Source organism: Eucyclogobius newberryi, unplaced genomic scaffold, assembly GCF_026437365.1.
Source record: "Eucyclogobius newberryi isolate DKJ021-1_F unplaced genomic scaffold, fEucNew1.0.hap1 SCAF_3, whole genome shotgun sequence".
Classification (NCBI taxonomy): Eukaryota; Metazoa; Chordata; class Actinopteri; order Gobiiformes; family Gobiidae; genus Eucyclogobius; species Eucyclogobius newberryi.
In genome coordinates this window covers 38,416,805-38,427,809 of record NW_027315945.1, presented here as the reverse complement: position 1 = coordinate 38,427,809, position 11,005 = coordinate 38,416,805, and the positions used below count along the sequence as shown (strand labels likewise).

General features: G+C 49.2%; 1 protein-coding gene across 1 annotated transcript; it reads left to right on the top strand.

Annotated features, from left to right (window-relative positions):
- The first annotated feature begins 1,655 nt into the window (after nucleotides 1-1,655).
- On the top strand, nucleotides 1,656-3,243 carry LOC140374691 (tripartite motif-containing protein 16-like). Its single transcript, XM_072461688.1, has one exon. It carries the CDS (start codon nucleotides 1,695-1,697, stop codon nucleotides 3,162-3,164), a length of 1,470 nt encoding a protein of 489 aa, XP_072317789.1. The 5' UTR covers nucleotides 1,656-1,694; the 3' UTR covers nucleotides 3,165-3,243.
- Nucleotides 3,244-11,005: the final 7,762 nt, after the last annotated feature.

Here is an 11,005-nt window from a genome sequence, read left to right as displayed (position 1 = left end):
ATGAACATAAAAGCTGTCAGAGTTCAGAGAAGGGCACCTCCAAAACAACTTTAGAACCATGTACTCGGGCCTCAGAACTCCTTCCCCGGACACAATAAATGGATACCTCTGGAACGTGCTTTTGGCGGCGGGAAAAAAGCCCGTCACAAGGAAACGGCCGACTCAAATCCCACCGACGATCAAGGACTGGACCGACAGTGGCAGACATCAGGCAAATGGACAAAACTGCAGTCGGGATTCATTTGAAAACGAACAAATTTGACCGACTTTGGACCAAATGTGACTTTTTTATTTCGTGCCGTCATTTTATGTGTTTGTTCACACTGTGCCGTTTGTGTTCATGTCATTATTGATTATGATTATTGCTATTATAATTAGCTCTTGTTCTCTGGCTGTGTCCTTTGTTTTGTGTTTGTTTATATTTCAAACGTGTAAAAAAAAAGAAAAGAATAATGAAGAGAAAACCTCAGCTTCTTCTTCTTCTGCCGCACATCACCAGTCAAACGCTTGGACACGCCCTCTCAGTCAGTGTTTCTGTGACAGTTTCGATGCCTTCAGTGAGAACTCCAATCACGGCAATGAAGTAGAACGTGAATGAAAAGGTGTAAGGCTTAAATATGGGGCTGTGGTCGGCTGAAGACGTGTCCTGACCATTGATGAGTCGACTAAAAGTGTGTGAAACTGACAAAAGCGTTCAAAGGTGTTCTGACCCAAAAGTGCACTCCCAAGACCTCCACTGCACAGGACTTCATCCTAAAACTGTCAGTGATGGAAAGAGAGCGGAATATTTACTCAAGTTACAAGACTAAAAGTAAAAAGTACACAAGGACAAAACTACTCTGAGCACTAGTTACTTTTTAACATGTTTTCACTCTAATTTTAGATCAGTCTTTTCTACAAAACATGATTAAATAAACAGTTTAAAGTGGAAACAAGTTGTTTTAATGTGCAGTCTGCATATGCTCGGAGCTCTGGCCAATCAGAGCGGGCGATGCAGCGATGTGTTTTTGAGCTCAGACAGCTGTAGAATAAACATTTGCGAGACGACTGAAATCTGAACTGCTGAACACATACTAATAATGTTTGTAGAGGTCTAAACTACAGGGTTAGCAGCTTTTATATAGAACAAGACTGGATTTAGTTGTTTTTTAAACATCCTCATAATAAGCAAATGTCAAAGATTACAATCTTTGACATTTGCTTATTATGAGGATTAAAATGTTAGTTTAGATTCAGGCTCTTGCTCTCCTCATGAAGGACTCAAACACACCAGGAATGAAACAAAACACAAAGCAGGTTTTTGATGAAAGAACACTGTAACTCGCTCAGAAGCTTCCAAAAGACCAAATCGAAGAGTTTATTCAAGGTTATTGTCTTAAGGCAAACGTATATTTCTCTCTTGCTTTTATCCCACATTTTTGTCTCTGTTGCAGGTTGAAGAGGAATGTTTAGTTCGAGATGAACAAATGATCAAATGTAAAGCCCAGAGTGGATCCTTCTGTGTTTGTGCTCATGTCTAAACTCTGCACAGTTCAGAGCTTCAGTCTGAGTCTGTTTTGAACTGTGGCGACGACTGAGCGGAACAAACCTGTTTGTCACATGAACCTCTCCCTCTTCAGAGAAATGTTAGTCTGGATCTGAACCAGAGTTTCTGTTTTGTGGAAGTGACCCTCCTCCTGCTCTCAGAGGGAGAAATGGTGCAGAGCACAGTGGACCCGGCGGCTCTGAGCTGCTCCGTGTGTTTGGAGGACCTGAAGGAGCCGCTCACTATTCCCTGTGGACACAGCTACTGCAGCAGCTGCATCCACAGCCACTGGGACAGAGAGGAGACAGAGAGACCGGTCTACAGCTGCCCTCAGTGCAGGCAGAGCTTCAGCCCCAGGCCTGTCCCCATCAAAAACATCATGTTAGCAGGTTTAGTGGAGGAGCTGAAGAGGAGAGGGCTCACAGCGCCCCCTGCTGACCACTGCTACGCCGCTCCTGGAGATGTGAGCTGTGACGTGTGCACTGGGAGGAAGCTGAAGGCGCTGCGCTCCTGTCTGCAGTGTGTGGCCTCTTACTGTGAGAGCCACCTCCAGCCTCATCATGACACTGCAGCGCTTCAGAGACACCAGCTGGTGGCGCCCTCACACCACCTCCAGGAGAACCTGTGCTCTGAGCACAACGAGGTCAAGAAGATGTTCTGCCGCACCGACGGGCAGCTCCTGTGTGTGGTCTGCTGCATGGAGCATCACAAGGGCTACGACACCGTGTCCTCTGCCTCAGAGAGGGCCCAGAGGCAGGCACAGCTGCCGGCCAGGAGGGCCCTGCTGCTCCAGAGCCTCCAGCACAAAGAGACAGACCAGCAGAGGCTCCAACAGGAGGCCCAGGACAGCTGCTCTGCCCAGAGAGCGCTGCAGTGCAGCGAGGACAGCTTCAGAGAGATGGTCCTTCTCCTGGAGAAAAGACGCTCTGAAGTGGAGCAGCAGATCCTCTCCCAGGAGAAGACCCAACTGAGCCCAGTCCAAGAGCTCCAGGACCAACTGCAGCAGGACGTGACTGAGCTGAAGAAGAGCATGTCTGAGCTGGACACACTGTCCCTCACCCCTGACCACAACCAGTTTATACTGCGCTGCCCCCCTCTGGCCACAGACACACAGCACAGCACAGAGTCCAGGATCCAGACCGGATCAAGGAGGGACTTTGAGGACGTGTCCAGAGCTGTGTCTGAACTCAGGGACAAACTGCAGGTCTTTCTGGAGGAGGCCAAGGTTCAAGTCCAGGATGAACTGAGGCCTGAGCCGAGCTGCAGAGAGGACTTCCTCAGATATGCACGAGACATCACTCTGGACCCAAACACAGCAAGTAAACATCTGTCACTGTCTGATGGAAACAGAAGAGTGACATCTGTGGATGAATATCAGAGTTATCCTGATCATCCAGACGGGTTCACTATTTGGCAGGTCCTGAGTCCAGAGGAGCTGACGGGCCGATGTTACTGGGAGCTGGAGTGGAGTGAAGTGGTTCTAATAGCAGCTGCTTATAAAGACACTGAGAGAAACTGTGTTTTCGGAAATAATGAGAAATCCTGGGCCTTAGACTGTCACAGTTGTGGTCACTCATTTTGGTTCAACAAAGTCCAATCTAAGATCCCAGGTCCGGTCGGGTCCAGAATCGGGGTTTAAACAGCGCAGAGGCTCTGTCCTTTTACAGCGTTCAGGGTCCAAACATGAGGCTCCTCCACAGAGTCCAGACTCAGTTCACTCAGCCTCTGCACGTCGTCATGTGTAGGATTGTCTGGGAGGTCAGCAGGTACATTAGAAAGAACCATTTGCAATGTGGGGGTGTACCCAGCTGCCTGTTTCGCCGCTGCGTCCGCAGCATTGTTCCCCAGAGTTGTCAGTGAATTGCCTTTTGAGTGTCCAGGTACCTTAACGATTGCTACCTGGGAGGGGGTTTGCAAGGCAGTGTCCAGTCTTTGCATCAAGTCCATGTGAGCAATAGCTTCCCCTTTCGCGGTCCTAAAACAGTTTCGCTTCCAAGCAGCTAAGTCAAGCACTGCGGCCGAAACTGCGTAGGCGGAGTCAGAATAGATAGTTACAGGCTGTGCAGGTGCCGCCTCCAGCCTGGGCAGAAAGCTTGTCAGTCAGCAGAACAGTGGTCAGAGTATGAAACTCACCCCCCTTGTGCTCCACAACCGCAGCCGCAGTTGCGAGCTCCCCAAAGTGAGTTCTGAAACAACAGCCGTCAGTAAACAGAAACCTCCCGTGGGGGAGGGGAGAGGTGGACAGATCAGCTCGTGGTCGCAAATCTTGTGCAACTGCTATTTCACAGGAGTGTTCGTCCATCGCCATGCCATCCAACATGTTGATGCCTGTGTGTTGGTAGGTTATATTAGGGGCAGTCAGAATCTTCATCAGTCGTGTTTGTCTGAGAGACGAGAGTGTGAAAGACGCAGATGCAACATAAGAAGTCACAGAATGCTCTGTTAACACAACGAGTGGGTGAGACATCACCAAATGCGCTGTTTTCAGAATCACTTTGGCGAGTCCTGCCGCAAACAGCGTGCACGGTGGAGATCTCGCTTCCACTGCATCCAACGAGATGCTGCAGTACATGAGAACATCTCTTCGGCCTTGTGATTTCTGAAACAGAACTGCATTTACAACAGATGGGGTCATAGAGGCGTCGAGATAGAATGGCTGAGTGTAGTCGGGTGTGGCGAGTGCGGATGCACACGCCAGGTCCTGTACAAGAGTCACAAATGCCTGGTCGGCTTCGGCTGTCCAGTCCAGAGGAGAGGTCAGGTTAGAAATGCCTTTGTCTTTTGCCAAAAGTCTGAGGGGCGCAGTACGTTCTAGATAAGCGGGCAAATAGTGTCGGCTGTAGCCACAAAGTCCCAGAAAAGCGAGCATTTCTCTTACTGTTTCAGGTCTTTTGTGTTTCAAGATGGAAGTCCTATGTTCCGGTGTGATGGAGCCAGTCCGTCTTTAACTGGTGTCGGCGCTTGTTTGCTGAGCAACCGCGCGGCCCTTCATGCCCGCGCGCACTTTCCAACACACACTCATACATTCCCCGCTCCCCGCGTTTCCCTCTGTTTCATTCATTCGCATCAGACGCTCCACACGCATCTTTCCCCGCACTCCTCAGTCACTAATCCGCCAAGGGTGCACACTTGTGCGCGATAGGTTAAGTCTAAGCATACACACGCCAATTGTTGCCTGTTTTGTCACGAAGCCGCGCTCCGCCGATGCGTCGCGTTGGGTCGAAACCGAGCCAGGACTTCCTGGAAGTTTAAATTGGCGCTGTTCGCGCCGTGGTGCTGACCATGTGACACCGGGTATTTTATGTGTTTATATTGCTTTATGTTGAACATGTGTATATAATTAATGATGTATAATGTTGTATGAAGAGACTATAACAGTTTATTTGGTATTTGAATTATATAGTTATTTTGCTCAGTGGGAGGGGCAAGTGGGGAATAAAGGTGAGCCGCTCTTGGCTGGGGGGAGTCTGTCCCCAACATCAGAGAAGGTAACAGTGTGAGAGAGAGAGTCAAATAGAGAGAGTGAAAGAGAGGGCGAGTTAAAGTTGAACTCAAAGTTGGAACTCTGTAAATATATGTTTTTGGATTTTTTGACCTTTTTGCTCACTGTATATATTTTTGCACTGTTGCACTATTTTTGCACTTTGGTTTTGGCACAATAAATCCACCTGAGCACTTGAAATCTGACTTCGCCATTGTTTTGAGAGAGAGCCCCGCTACATTTGGTGTCAGAAGTGGGATATGGCAAGTCAGAAGAAAGTTTCTCGCCAACCAAAGCGCACAGGTTTGCGATCACAAGGCCGTGATCGACAGCCAGAGGGGGCAGGAGCTCCAGACCCAGCATGGGAGACAGATGAGGATGAAGAGTGGGAGCAGAAGCCCGGGCCATCATCTGAACAAGGTCAGGACATGGTGACGCTGATGAAAGATTTTCTAGCGGGACAGCAACGCCGCGAAGAGGGTTTGCTGGCCGAACTCCGGGGACTGAGAGCCTCTTTTCCTACTGTTGTGGAGCGCGGGGCTCAACCTGCATCCCCTTTGCAGCCGACTCTTCAAAGACCTCGTCCAGCGCCAAACCTGCCTGCACATCATGAGTCGCCAACCCCTGGTGGCCAGAGATCGGTGTTCCATGGAAGCCGCATGGAGATCGATGATGCTGAGCCGCAGCGCCATGTACCGAAAGCTGAGGACAGGCCGAGACCAGAATGGAGACATTACAATGAGCCGAAAATACCACAGTTTCAGAGTGGTGAGGACATGGAAAATTATCTGCTATGTTTTGAGCGGATAGCTAGAACCTGGAGGTGGCCAGAGGACGAGTGGGCGTGTCGTCTTGTACCCTTATTGACTGGAAAGGGACTGGAGGCCTACTCTGCTATGGATGAAGACAGAGCCCACTGTTACATGGACCTGAAGGCAGCTCTGCTTGCAAAATTTAACATTTCACCCGAAACTTACCGACAGCAGTTTCGCTCCAGCACTCTGCCGCATGATGAAAGCCCTACGGAGACCTATCATCGCCTCCGAGGACTCTATCACCGCTGGATAAGACCGGATGAACGCTCCAAGGAGGAAATTGGTGAAGCGATTGTAACCCAGGTGATTTTCTGCTCCTGGACCGTTTCTGCCTCCGTTTTGCCTGCCTGGTCCCTTTGCTTCATTTTTGCCTGCCTGGTCCGTCTCTGCCGAACTATCGCGAGACTTCGCACACGTATCGTGAGATTTGCGGCGCCAAGCTCTTTAAAACATGGCCGCGCGCGGTTGTTCGGGAGGAGTGTGGGCCTCGAGGTTGTTAAGCGGCTGCAGATGCCTCTGCCTGTGATCTTGTGTTTTGTTTGACTGATATACTTAAAGTGGACCTGGTGAGTGCTTTGTTATTGTTCGAAGCTAACATGCTATGCTACTGTTGATTGAATCAGTTAACACAGACTTAGCCGGTGCGGGCGCTGGCTGCACTCGTTCATGTTAAATTGTATCATTTTTGCACTTCAACTTTTGCTGAATCTGACACTGAAATCTAATGATTTAAAGTTAAATTATTAAAAGTTAATTTCACTTTATGCTCAACACTGTAACTATTTATGCCCAAACACTGGGAATATTAATTACTGATTGAGATGAACAGATGACATGAAATATTGTATCTAAGCATGATCTAATGTTGAATTATAATTATTAATTAATAATAATAATTTTGTTTATTCATGGTCCTGTTTTGAACAGGCCAGGTTCCAGAACTGGATGGCGAGCTAAAGAAACCAGAACGAACCGAGAGAGTGCAAACATCTGCCGGTGCGGTAGGAGGCGCTGCAGCCGCTCCCCACACATACATTATATCCTACACAATATCCCCTGCTAGTGGATACACTGATTCGTACTCTGAAACCCTTGGAATTTACCGTGGATTCTATTTTTGTGGACTGAGTTATGCAGCACTGCACTTGGAACGTTGTTAACGCGTTGAACTGATTAAGTTCAGAAATATGGACCATTATTCTAATTGTGCACAACTGTAAATATTGTATATATTTGTCAATCACTGTAAATAACACCACTCAGCGCTACAAGCATTTTGTCAGTTGTCTCATTGAATACGCCTCAATTTCCTCCGAGCCGAACCTTAAACTTCTGGTACTAGTCCAACTCTAATTTTAATGCACTGCAGCATTATATATGCTACAGGATCATCATGGAGCAGCTTCTGCGGGTGTTTCCCTTTTTTGAAGTGAGGACCTGGTTGAAGGAACATGAGCCAGCCGATGGATTTACCGCTGCTAAGTTGGCCGTGCAGTATCTCAACGCTCGGAAAGGAGTATCTTCTGCCCGGTTAACCACAGCATCCCAGCGCGCACCAGCTCAACCTTTTCTACCAAGGCCTGCCAGACGTGAGACCAACCAAGATCTGTCAGGTACCATGAATTCTGCCCCAAACCAACGAGGACCTGGTAAGGAGTTTATTTGTTTTTCCTGCCAACAACCTGGGCACAAAGCCTCAGTTTGCCCTATCCGTAAAGCTAAAGTTAGCGGAGCGTGCTATCCTCCAAGACCAGAGGCAGAGGGCACTCGTGAGACAGACAGTACTATTAAACGCTGTAAAAATGTGCTAATTAATGGCCAAGAGGTTTCTGCTTTACTGGACACTGGTAGTTTCACATCCCTTATCAAACGTAGCTCAGTGCCAGTTAGCAGCATAAACTATGGCAAGACGGGGGACATTTTGTGTGTGCACGGGGATAGCCACCTTTATCCTACTGTGGAGGTTACCGTGACGGTTGCAGACCAGCCCTATCTGGTGACTGTGGGAGTAGTAGAAAACCTACCCGTGGATGCTATTCTCGGTTGGGACCTACCTTTTCTGATGGACCTGTTGTCTGGGAATGTTGACTCTGGGGGGAATAATGACTGTGGAAATGTGTCGTGTCCTGTTCTTACGCGGGCACAAGTGAAAACCGGTGTCCAACCTCTGCCAGACTTGGACAGTAGTCTGTGAGGGAGGCACCAAAGGGCCAAGGAAATCCCGGCGTCAGCGACGCTTTGAAAAACAAATGTGGTCTTTAAATCCTGAAAATTGTGATTCTTTTGTGTGGGATGTACCTGAAAATGTTGCAAAGCAATGATATTACTTTGAAAAGTATTTTTGCTAAGGTGGGAAAAGAAACCAAAGGTTGTCTGGGTCAAGAGAAGTTTATTATTGACAATGGGGTGTTGTATATCGTTAGTGATGACTGTAAATGTCGTCTTGTTCCCTTTAGCTGTAGGACCCTTGTCATGCATTTAGCACACACAGTGCCATGGTCAAGTCTCCTCGGTCGCCATAAAACATTCTTGCGTGTCAGTTCTAGATTTTATTGGCTGTCCATGTATGCTGACATTCACAAATATTGCGCTACATGTCCGACCTGTCAGAAAACATGTCCAGTGCGCAAGTCTTACCGTGCCTTTTTGCAGCCTCTTCCAGTTATCTCCACTCCCTTCCGAAGGATTGCGATGGACATTGTGGGGCCCCTGGTGAAGAGCAGCAGTGGACATCAGTACATCCTGGTCATCTCGGATTATGCCACCAGATTTCCAGAGGCTTTTCCGCTGAGAACCATCACTGCGCCTGCTGTCCTTCGAGCGCTTGTTCAACTGTTCTCCAGAGTTGGATTACCTGATGAAATTCTCACGGACCAAGGCACCAACTTCACTTCTCGGTTATGCACCTTTTCCAGCAGCAACTGGGCATTTCATCCATCAAAACCACCCCGTACCACCCACAGACGGATGGACTATTTGAGAGGTTTAACCAGACACTGAAGCGGATTCTCCAGAAGTTCGTGGATGATACCGGCAAAGACTGGGACTGTTGGCTACCCTTTTTGTTTGCCTATCGAGAGGTCCCACAGGCGTCAACTGGATTTTCTCCATTTGAACTGTTATATGGCTGGGATGTTCAGGGGCCTTTGGACCTTCTACGCAAACAATGGGAGGGCCCACCAGCACGACAAAGTGACCGGAGCATTGTCAAGTTTGTACTTGAAATGCGAGAGAGACTGTCAAAGTACTTGGAGGAGGCAGAGAAGAACTTGCAAGGTGCTCAAAAAGCCCAGAAGACCTGGTACGACCGCCAAGCCCGCAGTCGTGAGTTCCAACCTGGTCAGAAGGTGCTGCTTCTTCTGCCATCCTCCACCCATAAACTCTTCGCAAAATGGCAGGGCCCGTATACTGTCACCCGGAAGATGGGGCCAGTCACCTACGAGGTCCTGCATCCAGAGAAAAAGAAGTCCAGGCAGACGTACCATGTCAACCTCCTGAAAGAGTGGAGAGAGCGTCTAGTCCAAGCTCCAACAAAAGTCCTGTTGGTCAGGAAAGTGGACGGGGAAGAGCCGGACATGGGACTGGAGGGACTGACCAACACTGCTACCCCTGTGCATGTTCATCTTCCTCCTGAGCAAGCCACACAGCTACTCCAGACCTTCAAAGAATTGTCTTCGCTGTTCCGTGCCAGTCCTGGAAGAACTACAGTGGTGGAACATGTCATCCGCCTGAAGGAGGGTTGGCCGATCCGACAGCGACCATATCGTGTACCACAGCAGCTTGTTGGGAAGCTCCAAGATTAGATCCAAGAAATGCTGAGACTGGGAGTCATTGAACCTTCCAAATCCGAATGGCGCAGTCCTGTAGTGATTGTTTTCAAGAAAGACGAATCACTCAGGATATGTATTGGCTTTCGAAACTGTGTCTGAATTTGATGCATACCCAATGCCAAGGATTGATGACTTGCTGGAGAAGATTGGTTCCGCCAAGTACATAACCACATTGGACCTTTGCAAAGGATACTGGCAAGTGCCCCTCGAAGTCCTCACGGCCCTACACAGAATTTCAAACACCAACTGGACTATTTCAGTTTACTGTGATGCCATTTGGGCTGCATGGAGCAGCGTCTGATGGATCGAGTTCTCCAGGGGTGTGAGCTATTCAGCGCGGCTTATCTCGACGATGTCGTCATCTTCAGCGAGACCTGGGAGGACCATGTCCGACATCTCTCCCAAGTCCTGAAGTAGATCCAGCGAGCCGGTCTTACGCTGAATCCGGCAAAGTGTGAGTGGGCTCGGCAGGAGACATGCTACCTCGGCTACCAGATGGTTAGAGGGGAGGTGAGGCCTCAGGTCAACAAGGTCGAGGCGATCCTGAAATCTCCGAGGCCACGAACAAAGAAAGAGGTGCGTTCCTTTCTGGGGTTGGCCGGATGGTACCGACGGTTTGTGCCACAGTTCGCAACGATTGCCACTCCGCTTACTGCACTCACCGCCAAAGGCCAGCGAAACCCGTCGTCGTCTGGACCGAGGACTGTGAGAATGCCTTCAACACCCTCAAAGCTCACCTGTGTTCATCACCGGTGCTGAAGAGTCCAGACTTTACCAAGCGCTTCTTGGTACAAGTGGATGACTCCATGGTTGGCCTCGGAGCAGTCCTGACTCAGGGGGAACCTGGAGAGGAGTGTCCAATATTGTATTTGAGTCGCAAACTCCTGCCACGCGAGACCCGCTGCTCTGCTGTCGAGAAAGAGGGCCTTGCAATCAAATGGGCGTTTGAGCGCTTGCGCTACTACCTGCTCGGACGAGAGTTTGATCTAGAGACTGATCATAGTGCCCTGACTTGGATCAACACTATGAAGGATCATAATAGTCGCCTGACCAGATGGTATCTCGCACTACAGCCCTTCAGATTCGCCATCCGACACCGTGCTGGCAAGATGAACATTGTTGCAGATTATTTGTCCAGGTTGCCCCACAGTGTCAACCTTCCGGAAGGGAGGGATAATGTGACGGAACCAGTCCGTCTTTAACTGGTGTCGGCGCTTATTTGCTGAGCACTTTCCAACACACACTCATACATTCGCGTTTCCCTCTGTTTCATTCATTCGCATCAGACGCTACACACGCATCTTTCCCCGCACTCCTCAGTCACTAATCCGCCAAGGGTGCACACTTGTGCGCG

Excerpts from the sequence above, each read along its gene's own strand:
- LOC140374691 (XM_072461688.1), top strand. The coding sequence starts at position 1,695 with ATGGTGCAGAGCACAGTGGACCCGGCGGCTCTGAGCTGCTCCGTGTGT.